Source organism: Mizuhopecten yessoensis, unplaced genomic scaffold (assembly GCF_002113885.1).
Source record: "Mizuhopecten yessoensis strain PY_sf001 unplaced genomic scaffold, ASM211388v2 scaffold716325, whole genome shotgun sequence".
Lineage (NCBI taxonomy): Eukaryota > Metazoa > Mollusca > Bivalvia > Pectinida > Pectinidae > Mizuhopecten > Mizuhopecten yessoensis.
In genome coordinates, this window is record NW_018480060.1 from 289,277 (window position 1) to 313,425 (window position 24,149).

The 24,149-nt window shown below is 41.0% G+C and overlaps 1 protein-coding gene across 1 annotated transcript in view; it reads right to left on the reverse strand.

Moving 5' to 3' along the window:
• Positions 1–14,877: 14,877 nt before the first annotated feature.
• LOC110443104 (vacuolar fusion protein MON1 homolog A-like) overlaps positions 14,878–24,149 on the reverse strand; it is a 13,611-nt gene continuing 4,339 nt past the window's right edge. The window contains exons 2-7 of the mRNA XM_021487100.1: positions 21,882–22,051; positions 21,139–21,577; positions 20,492–20,667; positions 18,531–18,651; positions 17,910–18,191; positions 14,878–17,248 (exon numbers count right to left, since the gene is read on the reverse strand). Of these exons, the coding sequence (XP_021342775.1) occupies positions 17,108–17,248; positions 17,910–18,191; positions 18,531–18,651; positions 20,492–20,667; positions 21,139–21,577; positions 21,882–22,051 (1,329 nt within the window). The 3' untranslated portion in view covers positions 14,878–17,107. The remainder of the gene's footprint in view (positions 17,249–17,909; positions 18,192–18,530; positions 18,652–20,491; positions 20,668–21,138; positions 21,578–21,881; positions 22,052–24,149) is intronic.

Here is a 24,149-nt window from a genome sequence, read left to right on the forward strand (position 1 = left end):
GGACAAGGGTCTCTGGAAGGATTTACTGTACACAGGACTCTGTGGACAAGGGTCTCTGGAAGGATTTACTGTACACAGGACTCTGTGGACAAGGGTCTCTGGAAGGATTTACTGTACACAGGACTCTGTGGACAAGGGTCTCTGGAAGGATTTACTGTACACAGGACTCTGTGGACAAGGGTCTCTGGAAGGATTTACTGTACACAGGACTCTGTGGACAAGGGTCTCTGGAAGGATTTACTGTACACAGGACTCTGTGGACAAGGGTCTCTGGAAGGATTTACTGTACACAGGACTCTGTGGACAAGGGTCTCTGGAAGGATTTACTGTACACAGGACTCTGTGGACAAGGGTCTCTGGAAGGATTTACTGTACACAGGACTCTGTGGACAAGGGTCTCTGGAAGGATTTACTGTACACAGGACTCTGTGGACAAGGGTCTCTGGAAGGATTTACTGTACACAGGACTCTGTGGACAAGGGTCTCTGGAAGGATTTACTGTACACAGGACTCTGTGGACAAGGGTCTCTGGAAGGATTTACTGTACACAGGACTCTGTGGACAAGGGTCTCTGGAAGGATTTACTGTACACAGGACTCTGTGGACAAGGGTCTCTGGAAGGATTTACTGTACACAGGACTCTGTGGACAAGGGTCTCTGGAAGGATTTACTGTACACAGGACTCTGTGGACAAGGGTCTCTGGAAGGATTTACTGTACACAGGACTCTGTGGACAAGGGTCTCTGGAAGGATTTACTGTACACAGGACTCTGTGGACAAGGGTCTCTGGAAGGATTTACTGTACACAGGACTCTGTGGACAAGGGTCTCTGGAAGGATTTACTGTACACAGGACTCTGTGGACAAGGGTCTCTGGAAGGATTTACTGTACACAGGACTCTGTGGACAAGGGTCTCTGGAAGGATTTACTGTACACAGGACTCTGTGGACAAGGGTCTCTGGAAGGATTTACTGTACACAGGACTCTGTGGACAAGGGTCTCTGGAAGGATTTACTGTACACAGGACTCTGTGGACAAGGGTCTCTGGAAGGATTTACTGTACACAGGACTCTGTGGACAAGGGTCTCTGGAAGGATTTACTGTACACAGGACTCTGTGGACAAGGGTCTCTGGAAGGATTTACTGTACACAGGACTCTGTGGACAAGGGTCTCTGGAAGGATTTACTGTACACAGGACTCTGTGGACAAGGGTCTCTGGAAGGATTTACTGTACACAGGACTCTGTGGACAAGGGTCTCTGGAAGGATTTACTGTACACAGGACTCTGTGGACAAGGGTCTCTGGAAGGATTTACTGTACACAGGACTCTGTGGACAAGGGTCTCTGGAAGGATTTACTGTACACAGGACTCTGTGGACAAGGGTCTCTGGAAGGATTTACTGTACACAGGACTCTGTGGACAAGGGTCTCTGGAAGGATTTACTGTACACAGGACTCTGTGGACAAGGGTCTCTGGAAGGATTTACTGTACACAGGACTCTGTGGACAAGGGTCTCTGGAAGGATTTACTGTACACAGGACTCTGTGGACAAGGGTCTCTGGAAGGATTTACTGTACACAGGACTCTGTGGACAAGGGTCTCTGGAAGGATTTACTGTACACAGGACTCTGTGGACAAGGGTCTCTGGAAGGATTTACTGTACACAGGACTCTGTGGACAAGGGTCTCTGGAAGGATTTACTGTACACAGGACTCTGTGGACAAGGGTCTCTGGAAGGATTTACTGTACACAGGACTCTGTGGACAAGGGTCTCTGGAAGGATTTACTGTACACAGGACTCTGTGGACAAGGGTCTCTGGAAGGATTTACTGTACACAGGACTCTGTGGACAAGGGTCTCTGGAAGGATTTACTGTACACAGGACTCTGTGGACAAGGGTCTCTGGAAGGATTTACTGTACACAGGACTCTGTGGACAAGGGTCTCTGGAAGGATTTACTGTACACAGGACTCTGTGGACAAGGGTCTCTGGAAGGATTTACTGTACACAGGACTCTGTGGACAAGGGTCTCTGGAAGGATTTACTGTACACAGGACTCTGTGGACAAGGGTCTCTGGAAGGATTTACTGTACACAGGACTCTGTGGACAAGGGTCTCTGGAAGGATTTACTGTACACAGGACTCTGTGGACAAGGGTCTCTGGAAGGATTTACTGTACACAGGACTCTGTGGACAAGGGTCTCTGGAAGGATTTACTGTACACAGGACTCTGTGGACAAGGGTCTCTGGAAGGATTTACTGTACACAGGACTCTGTGGACAAGGGTCTCTGGAAGGATTTACTGTACACAGGACTCTGTGGACAAGGGTCTCTGGAAGGATTTACTGTACACAGGACTCTGTGGACAAGGGTCTCTGGAAGGATTTACTGTACACAGGACTCTGTGGACAAGGGTCTCTGGAAGGATTTACTGTACACAGGACTCTGTGGACAAGGGTCTCTGGAAGGATTTACTGTACACAGGACTCTGTGGACAAGGGTCTCTGGAAGGATTTACTGTACACAGGACTCTGTGGACAAGGGTCTCTGGAAGGATTTACTGTACACAGGACTCTGTGGACAAGGGTCTCTGGAAGGATTTACTGTACACAGGACTCTGTGGACAAGGGTCTCTGGAAGGATTTACTGTACACAGGACTCTGTGGACAAGGGTCTCTGGAAGGATTTACTGTACACAGGACTCTGTGGACAAGGGTCTCTGGAAGGATTTACTGTACACAGGACTCTGTGGACAAGGGTCTCTGGAAGGATTTACTGTACACAGGACTCTGTGGACAAGGGTCTCTGGAAGGATTTACTGTACACAGGACTCTGTGGACAAGGGTCTCTGGAAGGATTTACTGTACACAGGACTCTGTGGACAAGGGTCTCTGGAAGGATTTACTGTACACAGGACTCTGTGGACAAGGGTCTCTGGAAGGATTTACTGTACACAGGACTCTGTGGACAAGGGTCTCTGGAAGGATTTACTGTACACAGGACTCTGTGGACAAGGGTCTCTGGAAGGATTTACTGTACACAGGACTCTGTGGACAAGGGTCTCTGGAAGGATTTACTGTACACAGGACTCTGTGGACAAGGGTCTCTGGAAGGATTTACTGTACACAGGACTCTGTGGACAAGGGTCTCTGGAAGGATTTACTGTACACAGGACTCTGTGGACAAGGGTCTCTGGAAGGATTTACTGTACACAGGACTCTGTGGACAAGGGTCTCTGGAAGGATTTACTGTACACAGGACTCTGTGGACAAGGGTCTCTGGAAGGATTTACTGTACACAGGACTCTGTGGACAAGGGTCTCTGGAAGGATTTACTGTACACAGGACTCTGTGGACAAGGGTCTCTGGAAGGATTTACTGTACACAGGACTCTGTGGACAAGGGTCTCTGGAAGGATTTACTGTACACAGGACTCTGTGGACAAGGGTCTCTGGAAGGATTTACTGTACACAGGACTCTGTGGACAAGGGTCTCTGGAAGGATTTACTGTACACAGGACTCTGTGGACAAGGGTCTCTGGAAGGATTTACTGTACACAGGACTCTGTGGACAAGGGTCTCTGGAAGGATTTACTGTACACAGGACTCTGTGGACAAGGGTCTCTGGAAGGATTTACTGTACACAGGACTCTGTGGACAAGGGTCTCTGGAAGGATTTACTGTACACAGGACTCTGTGGACAAGGGTCTCTGGAAGGATTTACTGTACACAGGACTCTGTGGACAAGGGTCTCTGGAAGGATTTACTGTACACAGGACTCTGTGGACAAGGGTCTCTGGAAGGATTTACTGTACACAGGACTCTGTGGACAAGGGTCTCTGGAAGGATTTACTGTACACAGGACTCTGTGGACAAGGGTCTCTGGAAGGATTTACTGTACACAGGACTCTGTGGACAAGGGTCTCTGGAAGGATTTACTGTACACAGGACTCTGTGGACAAGGGTCTCTGGAAGGATTTACTGTACACAGGACTCTGTGGACAAGGGTCTCTGGAAGGATTTACTGTACACAGGACTCTGTGGACAAGGGTCTCTGGAAGGATTTACTGTACACAGGACTCTGTGGACAAGGGTCTCTGGAAGGATTTACTGTACACAGGACTCTGTGGACAAGGGTCTCTGGAAGGATTTACTGTACACAGGACTCTGTGGACAAGGGTCTCTGGAAGGATTTACTGTACACAGGACTCTGTGGACAAGGGTCTCTGGAAGGATTTACTGTACACAGGACTCTGTGGACAAGGGTCTCTGGAAGGATTTACTGTACACAGGACTCTGTGGACAAGGGTCTCTGGAAGGATTTACTGTACACAGGACTCTGTGGACAAGGGTCTCTGGAAGGATTTACTGTACACAGGACTCTGTGGACAAGGGTCTCTGGAAGGATTTACTGTACACAGGACTCTGTGGACAAGGGTCTCTGGAAGGATTTACTGTACACAGGACTCTGTGGACAAGGGTCTCTGGAAGGATTTACTGTACACAGGACTCTGTGGACAAGGGTCTCTGGAAGGATTTACTGTACACAGGACTCTGTGGACAAGGGTCTCTGGAAGGATTTACTGTACACAGGACTCTGTGGACAAGGGTCTCTGGAAGGATTTACTGTACACAGGACTCTGTGGACAAGGGTCTCTGGAAGGATTTACTGTACACAGGACTCTGTGGACAAGGGTCTCTGGAAGGATTTACTGTACACAGGACTCTGTGGACAAGGGTCTCTGGAAGGATTTACTGTACACAAGACTCTGTGGACAAGGGTCTCTGGAAGGATTTACTGTACACAGGACTCTGTGGACAAGGGTCTCTGGAAGGATTTACTGTACACAGGACTCTGTGGACAAGGGTCTCTGGAAGGATTTACTGTACACAGGACTCTGTGGACAAGGGTCTCTGGAAGGATTTACTGTACACAGGACTCTGTGGACAAGGGTCTCTGGAAGGATTTACTGTACACAAGACTCTGTGGACAAGGGTCTCTGGAAGGATTTACTGTACACAGGACTCTGTGGACAAGGGTCTCTGGAAGGATTTACTGTACACAGGACTCTGTGGACAAGGGTCTCTGGAAGGATTTACTGTACACAGGACTCTGTGGACAAGGGTCTCTGGAAGGATTTACTGTACACAAGACTCTGTGGACAAGGGTCTCTGTAAGGATTTACTGTACACAGGACTCTGTGGACAAGGGTCTCTGGAAGGATTTACTGTACACAAGACTCTGTGGACAAGGGTCTCTGGAAGGATTTACTGTACACAGGACTCTGTGGACAAGGGTCTCTGGAAGGATTTACTGTACACAGGACTCTGTGGACAAGGGTCTCTGGAAGGATTTACTGTACACAAGACTCTGTGGACAAGGGTCTCTGGAAGGATTTACTGTACACAGGACTCTGTGGACAAGGGTCTCTGGAAGGATTTACTGTACACAGGACTCTGTGGACAAGGGTCTCTGGAAGGATTTACTGTACACAAGACTCTGTGGACAAGGGTCTCTGGAAGGATTTACTGTACACAGGACTCTGTGGACAAGGGTCTCTGGAAGGATTTACTGTACACAAGACTCTGTGGACAAGGGTCTCTGGAAGGATTTACTGTACACAGGACTCTGTGGACAAGGGTCTCTGGAAGGATTTACTGTACACAAGACTCTGTGGACAAGGGTCTCTGGAAGGATTTACTGTACACAGGACTCTGTGGACAAGGGTCTCTGGAAGGATTTACTGTACACAGGACTCTGTGGACAAGGGTCTCTGGAAGGATTTACTGTACACAAGACTCTGTGGACAAGGGTCTCTGGAAGGATTTACTGTACACAGGACTCTGTGGACAAGGGTCTCTGGAAGGATTTACTGTACACAAGACTCTGTGGACAAGGGTCTCTGGAAGGATTTACTGTACACAGGACTCTGTGGACAAGGGTCTCTGGAAGGATTTACTGTACACAGGACTCTGTGGACAAGGGTCTCTGGAAGGATTTACTGTACACAAGACTCTGTGGACAAGGGTCTCTGGAAGGATTTACTGTACACAGGACTCTGTGGACAAGGGTCTCTGGAAGGATTTACTGTACACAAGACTCTGTGGACAAGGGTCTCTGGAAGGATTTACTGTACACAGGACTCTGTGGACAAGGGTCTCTGGAAGGATTTACTGTACACAAGACTCTGTGGACAAGGGTCTCTGGAAGGATTTACTGTTCACAAGAGTCTGTGGACAAGGGTCTCTGTAAGGATTTACTGTACACAGGACTCTGTGGACAAGGGTCTCTGGAAGGATTTACTGTACACAAGACTCTGTGGACAAGGGTCTCTGGAAGGATTTACTGTACACAGGACTCTGTGGACAAGGGTCTCTGGAAGGATTTACTGTACACAAGACTCTGTGGACAAGGGTCTCTGGAAGGATTTACTGTTCACAAGAGTCTGTGGACAAGGGTCTCTGTAAGGATTTACTGTACACAGGACTCTGTGGACAAGGGTCTCTGGAAGGATTTACTGTACACAAGACTCTGTGGACAAGGGTCTCTGGAAGGATTTACTGTTCACAAGAGTCTGTGGACAAGGGTCTCTGTAAGGATTTACTGTACACAGGACTCTGTGGACAAGGGTCTCTGGAAGGATTTACTGTACACAAGACTCTGTGGACAAGGGTCTCTGGAAGGATTTACTGTACACAGGACTCTGTGGACAAGGGTCTCTGGAAGGATTTACTGTACACAGGACTCTGTGGACAAGGGTCTCTGGAAGGATTTACTGTACACAAGACTCTGTGGACAAGGGTCTCTGGAAGGATTTACTGTTCACAAGAGTCTGTGGACAAGGGTCTCTGTAAGGATTTACTGTACACAGGACTCTGTGGACAAGGGTCTCTGGAAGGATTTACTGTACACAAGACTCTGTGGACAAGGGTCTCTGGAAGGATTTACTGTTCACAAGAGTCTGTGGACAAGGGTCTCTGTAAGGATTTACTGTACACAGGACTCTGTGGACAAGGGTCTCTGGAAGGATTTACTGTACACAAGACTCTGTGGACAAGGGTCTCTGGAAGGATTTACTGTTCACAAGAGTCTGTGGACAAGGGTCTCTGTAAGGATTTACTGTACACAGGACTCTGTGGACAAGGGTCTCTGGAAGGATTTACTGTACACAAGACTCTGTGGACAAGGGTCTCTGGAAGGATTTACTGTTCACAAGAGTCTGTGGACAAGGGTCTCTGTAAGGATTTACTGTACACAGGACTCTGTGGACAAGGGTCTCTGGAAGGATTTACTGTACACAAGACTCTGTGGACAAGGGTCTCTGGAAGGATTTACTGTACACAAGAGTCTGTGGACAAGGGTCTCGGGAAGGATTTACTGTTCACAAGAGTCTGTGGACAAGGGTCTCTGTAAGGATTACTGTACACAGGACTCTGTTGACAAGGGTCTCTGTAAGGATTACTGTACACAGGACTCTGTTGACAAGGGTCTCTGGAAGGATTTCCTGTCCCCAAGAGTCTGTGGACAAGAGGATTTACTGTACACAGGGCTCTGTGGACAAGGGTCTCTGTAAGGATTTCCTGTACACAGGACTCTGTGGACAAGGGACTCTGGAAGGATTTACTTTACACAGGACTCTGTGGACAAGGGTATCTGGAAGGATTTACTGTAAACAAGACTCTGTGGACAAGGTTCTCTGGAAGTATTTACTGTACACAAGAGTCTTTGGACAAGGGTCTCGGGAAGGATTTACTGTACGCAAGACACTGTGGACAAGGGTCTCGGGGAGGGTTTACTGTTCACAAGAGTCTGTGGACAAGGGACTCTGGAAGGATTTACTTTACACAGGACTCTGTGGACAAGGGTCTCGGGGAGGGTTTACTGTTCACAAGAGCCTGTGGACAAGGGTCTCGGGGAGGGTTTACTGTTCACAAGAGTCTGTGGACAAGGGTCTCTGGAAGGATTTACTGTACACAGGACACTGTTGACAAGGGTCTCTGGAAGGATTCACTGAATCCACAGCCGCATGGATAGGTTTAAGCTGTAGCCACACCTACAAGTGTTATATTTAACCATGGCGTTCTAGTGCTATTGGCATTGCCATGTCTAAAGGACTTAGAGAAGAGATGTGGCCCCAGACTCCTTAAACCATGTCTCAAACAGGCAATGATGTTGATATATAAGATTTCAAGAGACAACGCCTCTCTTGAGGTCTTGTGTGAAGGCTAACCATTGAATCAGTGGTAAAAGTTGGTCTCACATTAGGCTTTATTGTAACAACTTCCATGTGTATATATATATATAGGTAATATCCGTCATTGGTGCTCTGTTTGATGCAATAACGCTGACTCACATACACCTACACCCACGCATATAAATACCCAACCATACCTCCACTCTCATCACACCTACACCCACACATATAAACACCCAACCATACCTCCACTCTCATCACACCTACACCCACACATATAAATACCCAACCATACCTCCACTCTCATCACACCTACACCCACACATATAAACACCCAACCATACCTCCACTCTCATCACACCTACACCCACACATATAAACACCCAACCATACCTCCACTCTCATCACACCTACACCCACACATATAAACACCCAACCATACCTCCACTCTCATCACACCTACACCCACACATATAAACACCCAACCATACCTCCACTCTCATCACACCTACACCCACACATATAAACACCCAACCATACCTCCACTCTCATCACACCTACACCCACACATATAAACACCCAACCATACCTCCACTCTCATCACACCTACACCCACACATATAAACACCCAACCATACCTCCACTCTCATCACACCTACACCCACACATATAAACACCCAACCATACCTCCACTCTCATCACACCTACACCCACACATATAAACACCCAACCATACCTCCACTCTCATCACACCTACACCCACACATATAAACACCCAACCATACCTCCACTCTCATCACACCTACACCCACACATATAAACACCCAACCATACCTCCACTCTCATCACACCTACACCCACACATATAAACACCCAACCATACCTCCACTCTCATCACACCTACACCCACACATATAAACACCCAACCATACCTCCACTCTCATCACACCTACACCCACACATATAAATACCCAACCATACCTCCTATCTCATCACACCTACACCCACGCATATAAATACCCAACCATACCTCCACTCTCATCACACCTACACCTACACATATAAACACCCAACCATACCTCCACTCATCACACCTACACCCACGCATATAAACACCCAACCATACCTCCACTCACATCACACCTACACCCACACATATAAACACCCAACCATACCTCCACTATCATCACACCTACACCCACACATATGAATACCCAACCATACCTCCTATCTCATCACACCTACACCCACGCATATAAATAACCAACCATACCTCCACTCTCATCACCCCTACACCCACACATATAAACACCCAACCATACCTCCCCTCTCATCACACCTACACATATAAACCCCCAACCATACCCCCACTCTCATCACACCTACACATATAAACCCCCAACCATACCTCCACTCTCATCCCCCCTACACCCACACATATAAACACCCAACAATACCTCCACTCTCATCACACCTACACATATAAACCCCCAACCATACCCCCACTCTCATCACACCTACACCTACACATATAAACATCCAACCATACCTCCACTCTCATCACACAGATGTTAACAGTGGTGATCCCAACCATACCTCCACTCTCATCACCCCTACACCCACACATATAAACACCCACCCATACCTCCCCTCTCATCACACATATAAACACCCAACCATACCCCCACCCTCTCACACCTACACCCACACATATAAATCCCCAACCATACCTCCTATCTCATCACACCTACACCCACGCATATAACCACCCAACCATACCTCCACTCACATCTCACCTACATCCACACATATAAACCCCCAACCATACCTCCACTCTCACCACACCTACACATATAAACACCCAACCATACCCCCACTCACATCACACCTACACCCACACATATAAACTCCCAACCATACCTCCACTCTCATCACCCCTACACCCACACATATAAACACCCACCCATACCTCCCCTCTCATCACACATATAAACACCCAACCATACCTCCCCTCTCATCACACCTACACCTACACATATAAACCCCCAACCATACCCCCACTCTCATCACACCTACACCTACACATATAAACACCCAACCATACCTCCACTCTCATCACACAGATGTTAACAGTGGTGATTGTCATAACATGTAAACAAATATTGAAAGCATTATGTAAAGTTTAATATTATTCATCCCTATTTCAAATGCTGCAGTACTGTAGATATTTTCTGTAGATATATATCTACAGTTTATATTTGTTTTTATCTGATATATATATCTGTATTTATCCGATATATATATCTGTATTTATCTGATGCTAACAAAGCTGCCTATCATGATGTATATTTATGGTAAAACACAACATCTGGCATAGGAAGCTCAGTAGGGCAAACACCTACAGTGGAGACTTATTAAACCAGTCGTATTGTGAATTGGCTGGTACGTGTACTGGGAAATTTGATTGAGACAAAAGACAATATATCTCCTTATACATAGTACAGCTAAATTCTCGCCCATTGACGGTAAAACTGATTTTTGCCAATATTGAATTTGCCCTTCACATTTAATTACTATGTATATAATGTTGTTTATAAACATTTGCTGTAATGATAAATTCGCCCTCATTACTGAGGACAAAAAAGGCGAAAGTAAAATTTAGCAAAACTTTCCTGGTATACAGTATTGACCAGCATATATAGCGGAACAATATTTCCCTTAACCCACTGACTTAATATGTACATGTAGTGATACGATCAGATAATGGAGGCTGGAAGGGCACGGCTGTTCTCTATTCTATATATATATATATATGTATAATTAATATATTGTGTAAGAAACTAAATATGTATGTTATTATGATAAAATATTAACCATACTGTTATAAGAATTAACCATATACAAGGATATGTAAGTTATTTATGAAGGAGCTGTTTATAAAATGGCATGTTGTTATACATGAACTATCTATGACAGTTTACACTTGTCTTAATGAAATCATGTTCTATTTTGTGCAATTAAAAGTTTATATATATTGCATGTATACTGTACATGTAGGGCTGTCAAAATATATTGGAAAACCTGTTAATCACATTATACAGGCATATTGCTCTGTATCACAATACAGTACTTTATAAAAGCTTAGTAAAGTACTAAACACATTAATAAGTCTATGTCCGTGACCATAAACAGACTATTTCTAGTTGTGGGAATCAGTTGAAATTTCATAATCGATGGTTGCTTTAACAAAAAGTCTTAAATCTGTCTGATCCATATAATAATTGATAATTGAAAAAAACCTTTGTCACCGCTCTACTGACTTTATTCCTCTACAGAATTTCATGAAACTTAATACAAGTGTTTGGTATGGCAATATCTTGACTTTTAACACATTTCAGGTTACTGTGTTGAACGTCAAGGTCTTTTTTACTATTTTTAGAAAAAACTTTCTCATCGCTCTATCGACTTCATTCCTCAATGGAATTTCATGAAACTTCATACAAGTGCTTGAACAACTTCTCCTTTCAGGTTTCTACATTGAAGGTCAAGGTCACTGTTACTATTTTTAGAAAAAACTTTGTCATCGCTATAGCGACTTCATTTCCTTTTACATATGTCACAGTGTGTGAATGCGAGGGGATTTGTATCACTTGTGATGCCTTGTTTCATGTTTCATCAGGTGATTTTTAAATTTAAAAGCTATGATTTCAAAATCAAGGTTACAACTATACAATGTGACATCTTTAGTCTGTATCTGTCTGATGCTTGGTGACATCTTTAGTCTATATCTGTCTGATGCTTGGTGACATCTTAAGTCTGTATCTGTCTGATGCTTGGTTAGTGGGTATTTCTGCCTTGACTTACTTCATTATTACATGTTTTTTTAATGCTGACAGAGTTTGGTGCTATATATAAATGCTAATCAGAATTAGTAATGGTTGCTATCTAACCATTCCTATCTGTATATTGCTTCATATTAGGTCTATTGTGTTGGTCACTTTCTGAGCCTTTTAGTGAAGCATTTAATTAAGAATACACATGTGAATGATTTATATTTGTCATAAAAGACAGTGCTGTATTTGCCGTAATTAGCGCTCCTCCCCCTTTTTCAGGTGGAATTGAAGTTATATAGACCCTATATAAGTTTAAATAACTTATTTCATAATTGTTGTTAAATAAATCAAGTTTATATTGATATAGACCCCCTTCCAGACTTGACCAGGCCCAATCTATGATTTGTAGTACATGTACTTACACTTTAGAGCAGAGATTGATGGCAGGTGATCATAGCTGACTTCCCATGAAGCAAATGATACTTTTTGTTTTCAAAGCTCTAGCCACACGAGTGATTATATTGTCCTTCGATGATAACAAATGGTTGAAGCTGCCCAACTTTTTTTTTCATAACTCACATTTTATTGTTCACTTGCAATAATGATCAAAGATGACATCCCCAAGTTATTTTCTATAGTAATTTTTTTAAGGTAAAACATTTGCTTGTAGGGAAAGACACGGAGACAATGATATTGATAAATATCATTGTTTTATTGGTGGAGACAAAGATCTAGGGGCCGCTACACAGAGATGTGTAGAGTTCCATTACCACAGAGAATACTATACATTTAAACATGTATATCTCTATTAATCAATAAAATGTCTGAACAAAATTTTCTTTTGCCTTTTATTTCTTTTTTTCTTCTTCTGTTTTTCCATTTCAGTCTTTCTGTCTTTTTTTTCATCTTCCCAAATATTGTTATCAAGCTATTCCCAAATCTGTATCGAGCAAGCCAAACACTGTGATGCCAAACACCATGATCAGTCCTGAAAAGTAAATAGTAAGTGAACAGGTAGCTGGAGAGAAATTCAAATATTTGTAGCTTTTGAAATGCAGGATTGACTTAATATCATTAAGTTTTTAGGTCACCTGAGACAAAGTCTCAAGTGACCTATTGCAATCGCCTTTTGTCCGTCGTCGTCCGTTGTGCGTCCATAAACAATTTACATTTTCGACTTCTCCAAAACCCCGGAACCAATTTCAATGAAATTAAGCAGGGACCTTCCATGGACAAAGGTCAACAAAAAGAGTGTCAGGTTTAGTCCCAAGCCCCCAGGGGCCTGAGGGGCGGGGCCAAAAAGGGTTGAATTGACAAAATTTATTATGGTTTATAGAATTATAACCTTGGGTTGACAGTTTGATACTTTGAAAATTTTGAGCAAACCCTACCCCCAAGGGCTGTAGGGTGGGGCTCAAAGGAGTCGGTGTGCTAGAATTTCTTCATTTCCCTTGTTTAGAATCAGAGGTGCTAGTTTCAAATACTTTTTAGTCTGAAATCTGTATGCTAGATATTGAATAAGGTGGTTTTATTGTTTTTTGTCACTTTGAATAATATTTCTATTCATGTTAAAAACAAAATCAACTCTCTGTATAAATATATCAGGTGACCGTTAAGGCCCATGGGCCTCTTGTTGTAAATTTATCAATCCTATGGAAAACTCAAAAAAACGAGGTTCAACTGTACAATACATTTGGAATTGCAATCACAGGTACTTGATTGTAGAATCAGGTATGTTTGGAACAGGTGGTACTATAATTAGCACATGTTCTTATTCATGTTGTTCTTTCTCTTTCAAACGAGGAGTGTAATTATATTGATCGTTCCCTGTTGACTAGTCATCAAACAACACAATGTAACGCTTACTGGTTGTTCTACATAACCGTTCTACAATTCATACTTACCAACCTGAAGAAAATGTTTAGAAATTCCTTGGAATATACTGTTTAACGGAACTAGTTTTTCAGGTAACAAAGAGGTGGAAAGGTGATTGGTCGCACGAGTCGGACAGAATTGCCATTTCTGTTTTGTGATTGGTCATTTGAGTTTGGAAAACTATTTTATAGACTGATCAGACATTGATTCCAGACTCTAATTTCTTGTATCAGAGCCAATATTACCCAGTGAAGTGTTTATTGTATCAGCCTGTTCTGGAGAAATATGAAAACAAGCTTATGAAGTATGTTAATCACATTTTAATATGGATGGCATTTTATATGACAATACAAATATACAATTTCATATATAATAAATAGTTCAATTTGGATTAACCATCTTGTTTTAAGGACATGTGCAAATCATCCTGATTTCAATACACTTCAAACCAAAGTGATTAAAACTAGAAAACTTTGTAAAACAAAGCATGTCCTTAAAAAAAAATCAAATAATCTAGACTGAAAATAACAAAATGAGCAATTGTTCTATGTGGTACTATTGCATTCATGCTATCAAAAAAACTTGCATCAAGTGACCTTCTGACCTTGAAAACCCGCCTCGATCTATAGACTTCTTATTTCTTCCAAGACAACTTTAATTGGTCGATATTCTACGGTCACTTCTGGGCTAGACAATAAGGAAAGCCTGGTACTCTGAGACTAGGTAGTGAAATCTCCAGCTGGACTAGTGGTTCTACACATTTCTAGTCCAATTTACAACATTTGATATTGCTTACCATGTTGAATCATATTGGGTTGGTTGAAATTGATTATGGACAAGTAAAATCGGAAACTATTAGCCTGACTGACTAGTGTTGCCCATGTCTGTCCCGTCCCAACCCGCCCGATTCAATGTAAACACTTAGCAATTTCATTCTTTCACAGATTTTTGTCAAACTTTATACACAGGTCAAGTATGAGTATACCTCGGACATCGTTTTTGTGTTTCAGGGTTCCAAGGCCAAGACCATGCTTGCTATATATAGAAAATCACTAACCGATTCAGTGTCATCACTCTAGCTATTTCATTTCTAAACAGATTTTGATGAAAGTTTATACACCGAATAATTCGGACATCATTCTGTGTTTCAGGGTTCCAAGGTCAATGGCCAATGGCCAAGGTCACAGTTGCTATATATATAGAAAATCATCAACCGATTCATTAACAGATTTTGATAAAAGTTTATACACCGAATACCTCGGATGAGTTCATGTTTCAGAATTACAAGGTCAAAGAAGTTGTCACTATTTATAGAACATCAAACACTGAAACTTACTTACATGGCGGCGGGGGCATTCATGTCTTACAGACATGTTCTAGTTAATAATTAATTTCTAGCCCTGCATTTTACAGAAAACATCAACTCTAGATGCCCTCTTCGTAGCTGGAACAGAAAACCAATATTATATAGGTCTGAAAACTAGCATCTGATCATAGTATCCAACATACATGTAAACAGAAGAGTTGTTAACAAAATAGAATTTAAAATTTGCTGAAAAGTAAACCTTAATAACTAACTTAAATAATTCTATTAAAGGCATATAAATCCAAGGAGACCTTTTGAGTGGAAACCAGATTTGTTTCACAATTTCTGTAATGGTGACCTTCTTTGAACATGAAAAATAATCTGAAGCACTTAGGCCACCTCTATTATCAGCCCAAGATAGCCTGTTGAAATGGATTTTCTATTTATAGTTATGGTGACCTTGACATTTAATCCTTTGACCTGAACTGTAAAGCAAACACTTCCCAGTCAATTTGTGTATGCTCAAGGGAAGCTTGTGATTTTGTGTGAAAACAGATTTTTGTTTTAACTATAACAAGTGACAGTTCAGTTAAAAGCCATCAGTTCGCTTACATTATAATTTGAGACAAAACCATAAATATCCTACAAATGTACACCACTGTCACTACAGCACTAAAACAGACACTCTCTTATTGAAGGGAAAGCATAAAGAAGAGGCCTGATGGGCATGTATCACTTCACTGGTTATTTAAGCAATAATGGCAAAATATTTTCATTAATAGAAACATAACAAATATTCCCGATTTGAAACTCTACCTCTCAGGACCAAAGGGGACAATACCTTTCCATTAGAAGACATTGGTTTTCCTGGTCCCATGGATGTTTCATAAAAACTTTGGTTTATGCAACAAAACCCCTGTTTGCCCAAGGATTCTCCAGATCAAATTCAGTAAAAAAATCCCTTCATCCATATGGAAGGATTTAAAAGATCTACCTCTGTTTCTTCTATTAGGCCTCATTCTTTTGCCCCCAGGAGGGACATGCATTGCATTCTCAATTTAAATAACATTAACTCCTATTTAAATCCCTTCCTTTGTTGTAAAGACAATGATTTTAAAGGTTTACCATTATTTCCCATATTGGGCCCTGCCCCTGTCCCCAGGGGAGCTCACCCCCTATTTGGCCCTACACCTGTCCCCAGGGGAGCTCACCCCCTATTGGGCCCTGTCCCTGTCCCCAGGGGAGCTCACCCCCTATTGGGCCCCTACTCTTTGACCTCGCCTCTGTCCCAAGGGGAGCTCATTCCCCCTTTTTGGTCTACCACCTCTTTTGAGCACAAAAATTATATGTTCTCAGAACTTTCACCAATTCCACTTGTAACTGTGACACAAAGTTAGAATAAGAAAAGTTAGGAAGTTACAAGTTATTTAGTCATGACTCTGCTGTGGTACACATCAGAAAACTATAACATGCTCTCTGGTTATTGTAACTTGTATAAATAATACACTCCACACCATTTCTCTCATCATGACTGCCATCCCAATGTTTTATCATGACAAAGTCTGTCAATATGTATTTTTTATGAAACCAGGCAAATGACACTTACTACTCTTATCCAGCAATAAGCCAATGCCTGGTAATAAGCCCACCCATATATATTTTAGTTCTGTAGAAATTACAACAAATGCCATTTCACTGTCCTGTAATAAGCCCACCTCCTACTTTAAGTCGTAAACTGTGTTGGTCCCTGGGCTTATTGCAGGATGCATACTGTAATTTATTTCACAGCATGGATGATTTACGTGTTGCAGAACAAGTACTGTAAGTGACATCTCTGACACGTAATCTGACATGGCAGTGTAATGTCTGTCTGTATCACAGTAAGCTTTCCATAGTTCTCAAAACGTGACATGATTTGGTATAAACAGGCGGTCTTCCTCCCTCTTCACCCAACGTAACAGCTTGTTGATAGCTTGGATAGCTGCCACTTTGGTCACTAGCGGTCCAAATACTGCATACAGCTCAAAACTCTGTGTAACCTGTAAGATCAAAATATGAAACTCTGGTAATTTAACATACAAAAATCTGGTAATCTCAAACATACAAAACTCTGTGTAACCTGTAAGATCAATATATGAAACTCTGGTAATATTTAACATACAAAAATCTGGTTATCTCAAACATACAAAACTCTGTGTAACCTGTTTATTTAACATACAAAACTCTGTTTATCTCAAACATAAAATTGATAGGTAGATTTTATATAAGAAAATGAAATTGTAGTCCCATGACCAAGTCAAATACTTTCAGAATGTCTGGACCTGCCATTTACGATTGACCACAACACATCTAATTTCCTGTAATTTTATGTTATTAATGATTTATATACATATATTATTTTAAACTTAATAAAAAGTCTGTTTTCTCCGCAGTCTCTTTACAGTCAGAAAACATGCAAGTTTCCATAATTTGCACAAATGAGTGAGGTAAACAGTGTAAACATGATAGCGTTTCATAGTGTTTGTACCTAAAGGAGACAATAATAGATTTTATAATGGAAATTTTGAAAGTTGTACATTTCTATTTTTAAAAATTACAAGAGCATCAATAATGATTTCATTATGAAAGATGGAGTTGTGTACTCCAACTTTTGATAATGAAACTGAGGCAAAATTATTTGATAGGAGTGGAAAATATTACCCAGCCAAGGAGAGTCTCGTGTGGCCCAACAGTGTAGAGTATTTTCAATGGGCGAGCTGATGTGTGTATTCGGTGATGGAGGTAGAAGTATAGGCCACAAAGACGCTCCTGTTCTGTCTCCGAAAGGTACGGTGCTTCTAATTCTGGACTTGTGAACTGGGCCATGTGCCGAGACTTGTACAGAAAATGTCGCAGGTCAGATATACCACACTGTTGTATACTGTAGCTGGTCTTCATCAGCGAATCACTGATGGCCTTCAGAGCGTTGTACTTCACTAACCGCTGAAAAAAAGTAGAAAGTCAAATAATAGAAAGAACAAAAGGACCTTAAAACTAACATGAGTTTCATAGCCTAAGGAATAAACCAATGATCGTACTGAAAATAACAGTACTGATGTTTGGTTAGATACATATACGGTACATTGACATACTTTCAAGTCAGTTTCTGATGTAATTTACATATCTATCTACAAGTACCAATCTCCTGGTGAAACAGGAGAATACGTTTTTAACATAATATTTTCTTTATCAGCATATTTGAAAGTTGTATGTTAGAACTAACATTCTTTTATCACTACATACAGATGATCGGTAATTGATGTACATTTTATTTTGTCATACCTCTTTGATTTTGTTCCTGCACTCGGACAGTATGAAGAATGACTCGCGGTCAACAGACAGAAGTAAGAGACAGGTTTCACACCGATCATCCAGGTAAGAGATGTGAGCTTGTAGGAAACCACTGCAATTACAATACAGCACGTACACTACACAACACATGTAGTTATACAAACTATATCCTTACACACTACACAACACATGTAGTTATACAAACTATATCCTTACACACTACACAACACATGTAGTTATACAAACTATATCCTTACACACTACACAACACATGTAGTTATACAAACTATATCCTTACACACTACACAACACATGTAGTTATACAAACTATATCCTTACACACTACACAACACATGTAGTTATACAAACTATATCCTTACACACTACACAACACATGTAGTTATACAAACTATATCCTTACACACTACACAACACATGTAGTTATACAAACTATATCCTTACACACTACACAACACATGTAGTTATACAAACTATATCCTTACACACTACACAACACATGTAGTTATACAAACTATATCCTTACACACTACACAACACATGTAGTTATACAAACTATATCCTTACACACTACACAACACATGTAGTTATACAAACTATATCCTTACACACTACACAACACATGTAGTTATACAAACTATATCCTTACACACTACACAACACATGTAGTTATACAAACTATATCCTTACACACTACACAACACATGTAGTTATACAAACTATATCCTTACACACTACACAACACATGTAGTTATACAAACTATATCCTTACACACTACACAACACATGTAGTTATACAAACTATATCCTTACACACTACACAACACATGTAGTTATACAAACTATATCCTTACACACTACACAACACATGTAGTTATACAAACTATATCCTTACACACTACACAACACATGTAGTTATACAAACTATATCCTTACACACTACACAACACATGTAGTTATACAAACTATATCCTTACACACTACACAACACATGTAGTTATACAAACTATATCCTTACACACTACACAACACATGTAGTTATACAAACTATATCCTTACACACTACACAACACATGTAGTTATACAAACTATATCCTTACACATGTAAATATGTACACTACACAACACATGTAGTTATACAAACTATATCCTTACACACTACACAACACATGTAGTTATACAAACTATATCCTTACACATGTAAATATGTACACTACACAACACATGTAGTTATACAAACTATATCCTTACACACTACACAACACATGTAGTTATACAAACTATATCCTTACACATGTAAATATGTACATTACACAACACATGTAGTTATACAAACTATATCCTTACACACTACACAACACATGTAGTTATACAAACTATATCCTTACACATGTAGATATGTACATTACACAACACATGTAGTTATACAAACTATATCCTTACACATGTAAAATGTATACTACTGTAAATATGTTCATGCACATTACACAACAAATGCAATATAAATGGCGATACAAAGTCCTAACACATATAGTTATATATATTATACTGCACTTATGTGGCCATTGACCCCTCAAAACTGAAATTGACCCTCCATGTTCCAATTTTCTTTTAACTTTACATAGAAATTAGAATGGCCCCTATACATTTTGATATTGACAAAAAATTACTGAAAATGGCCCACTGCTCCAAATTTAACGATTTTCCCTGGATAACTGTATTGTGTATTAAATGGTCATTGTCAGATCAGTTTTCTCATCACAAGCACTGGGACATCATTAACAATCCCTGATGTGTCAATAAATATCAAATTACCTTTGTCCACTTTCCAAGTAAAAGTATGCAGCCGAAAATAATATGTAAACAGTAACACACGCAGCAAAAATACAACTTTGTGTGAAGAAAAAACCCCACAAACGACAGTAGTGACAAACCTGGAGTCAAACTTTGGTAAACATATCGGTGTCCAAGACTCGGCGGCCTTGAAGGATTCGGATGCATTAACGAGGTTAATGATGAGGTGAAGATCCATTGGATGTAGAAAGTACTTTTTCATCCTCACAAGTGTTACAAGCTGGTTGTTAGCTAGGATGAGGGCAAACACCAAATCCTGTGGGGTAAAAAAAACGTGAACAGCTGAACAATTGTTGAGCGAGCAAATGTAACTGATTATTCAGATAAAAGGTAAAGCCTCATCCACTGATTGATAACAATATAAACAGTACTTTCTGTGACTAAAGCCTCCATTAATACAGAAAGAGCTCCATGATAAGATCCACATTAAATATCTATCTATGAACATTTGCTGGAAAATACAAACAAATCTCATCTACTCAATAGTTTAATTTCAACACATTTTGACCACTATGACTTTGTGAGTGATGGTCATTCATTTAAACATAAGCCGTAGTCCAGAAAGCTACAGTACAGATATATTGGCTATAAACCTTTTGGTCCTGTAGCTAGAAGTCACTCCAATTCTAAGCTCTCTTGGCACAAATAGTTTGTATGAGAAGGAGGGGGCTGTTAGACTCTTAATTAACTGCTTCATCTGCCCTTTTTTAAGTACATTTAATCTTACCTTTACTTTTGCGTTCTGTACAATGGTCTGAGCGATGTTGTCCCTGACCTGGCTGTCTAATGGTAAACAGCGAACAGCTCCTAACAACATCCCTGGTTCTGTGTCCATCATGTTTAGCAAATTGTCCAGAAACTTTTCTGCACCAGTCAAAAGTCTTCGTAAATCATAGTTCCTTCTCTGTTTGAATATCCTATGGAGCGTACTAAACGTAAGAACGCTGAGAATTTGATTGTACACATACGACAAGTGAAGAAGGATCTGCTGAGATGACTCTGCACCATGTGACACACACACCAGAATTAAATGTTCTCTGACTAGGAAGACAAACTTGTGATCACCTGCCACCATAAAACGCACCAAGTCTTTGGAATCTTGGACAAATGAAACTAGAGCTGACATGACCCCCATTACAGTGACCAGTTTGTCCTCATTACCAAACCTGTAAGAACAAATTCAATTAATTAACACAACCTGATTTATATCAACACAGGATTCAACATTTTAATTGTTTTTATATTTAGCTGCTGACAATGAAGGCTTGAGCAAACCTGAGAACAATTTCTGAATGAGAACCATTAACTGATATACATTGGTTCAATACAGACTACAAAAGTCACATTGGCAGCGTTTAATTAAAGAAGGGAATATTATATAATGAGATATGTTTTGACTAACAGTAATGATGTGTCTAAGTGAAACAAAAAATTGCTTTTTCATTATAAAGTGTGTTCTTCATCAAATACCTGGTATACACTGGTTTTCCAGCCTGACTTAGGATAAAGACATGTTTCTTTCGTTGTCGCCATTCTTGAGTATCTACTTCATCTATTTCCTCCTCATCTTCTAGACTCACTTCTGGATGTTGTAATTTGGAAACCTCGTCCAGAGCCTGTGATATCTCTTTTGTTGAAATCTAAACATAACACATAAATGCTGTATTTTAATCAGGGATCATACCATTGGATTCTCCCCCTAACACATAAATGCTGTATTTTAATCAGGGATCATACCGTTGGATTCTCCCCCAACGTCTGTTTTATGACATGACCCTAAAAACATGTTGACTGAGATAATGCCACGGTCAAAATGACAATGTAACCTTTTTCTGGTTTAATACCACTGAATATTTACCATCAAAACAACCCATAACTGTTTTATCATATATGCTTCAACAATAAAAGGTTCTTAGATTGACGGTTTCAGTTTGTATGACAGGGGACAGATCAAAACCTGAAAACTACAGACCAGTCGTGCTCACATCATTACCCTCGAAGATCCTTGAACACATCATAGTATCACAGATAATGGACCATCTAGACAAGCAGAACATACTACACGAAAACCAACATATGCATGACTTCAGAAGAAAATACTCCTGCGAAACTCAACTATTCCTCACTGTAGACGACATCACCAAGTGAATCAACAACAAGATACAAGTGGACATCGCCATACTAGACTTTGCTAAGGCTTTTGACAAAGTTGCACACCAATGCCTATCAACCGAACTACACTACTACGGGATACAGGGAACAGTGGATTAACAACTTTTTGGCAAATAGGAAACAACAGGTACTAGTAGAAGGGAAAACATAAGCATCATCACCAGTTACAGCAGGGGTACCACAGGGAACTGTCCTCGAACCTACACTCTTCCTAATCTTCATAAACGACATTGCAGACAACATCCACTCAACCATCAGACTCTTTACAGACGACTGTGTACTCTACACACCCATCAACACACCAGCAGACTGTACCAAACTAAAAAAAAAAGACCTCAACACATTATGTAACTGGGCAGACACCTGGTAAATGGAATTCAACGTTAAAAAAATGTGCCATCAGGTAAGCCACCAACAAGAACACAATTGTAACAGTACAACTCTCTAATGCAAGGACAGACATTAGAAGTAGTAGGACACCATCCATACCTAGTAGAACTTTCGGCCAACTTCAACATGAACATAGACAACATGAACATAGACAACATGAACATAGACAACATGAACATAGACAACATGAACATAGACAACACCATCAACAAAGCGAACAGAGTAGATGTACTTGGATTTTTCAAGAGGAACCTAAAACACTGCCCACAACAAATCAAGGAAAAAGCATATAAAAGCCTAGTCAGACCAAAACTAGAATACAGCAGCACAGCATGGAACCCACATACATCATAGAGCATCAATAAGATAGAGCAGGTCAATAAAAATTCAGCATACTTTGGCTCCACAAACCACATCGTCTACAAAAATCCAGACAGAGATAGTACAACACAGATGGTCAACAATCCAGACAGAGATAGTACAACACAAATGGTCAACAATCCAGACAGAGATAGTACAACACAAATGGTCAAGGATCTAAAATTAAATGGGAAACACTGGAACACGGACATCATCTTTATGCACCATAAAATTTGTCACAGTGTAGCAGTATCCATCGCCTATCACCCCACCTACTCAACTATCACAACGACCAAGAACAGACACGTGCACTCCTACAAACTCTACATCCCGGGCCACACACGACCACCAACGTATACAGTTACCAACGTATACAGACACTCCTTCATCCCTGGACCATCACACTATGGAACCTCCTGCCTCCCAGCGTAACCATGATTGAGGACCTGGATGCCTTTAATGCGGCAGTGAGGAGAGAGGTGGCATAGATCACTTCTCCCTGCATTTAGTTTAAATTTGCACAATGCTCAGCATTTTGAAGTTGAAGATTTTCTGTTACATTTTATTACAGGTTCCCGATTGCGGCGCGTCTAATTACCCAATACTACCCAATACCACCCAATACTACCCAATACCACCCAATACTACCCAATACTACCCCATACGACCCAGTTATGAACCAAATACTTCTTTATTACTGTGAAATATCACCTTTGTAGACGTTATTTACTTCCATCTGTCATATTTTATCGGGAAATATGCGATTTGGTGCAGAAAACATCACCGAATTGCCGTGACTATGACCCAATACTACCC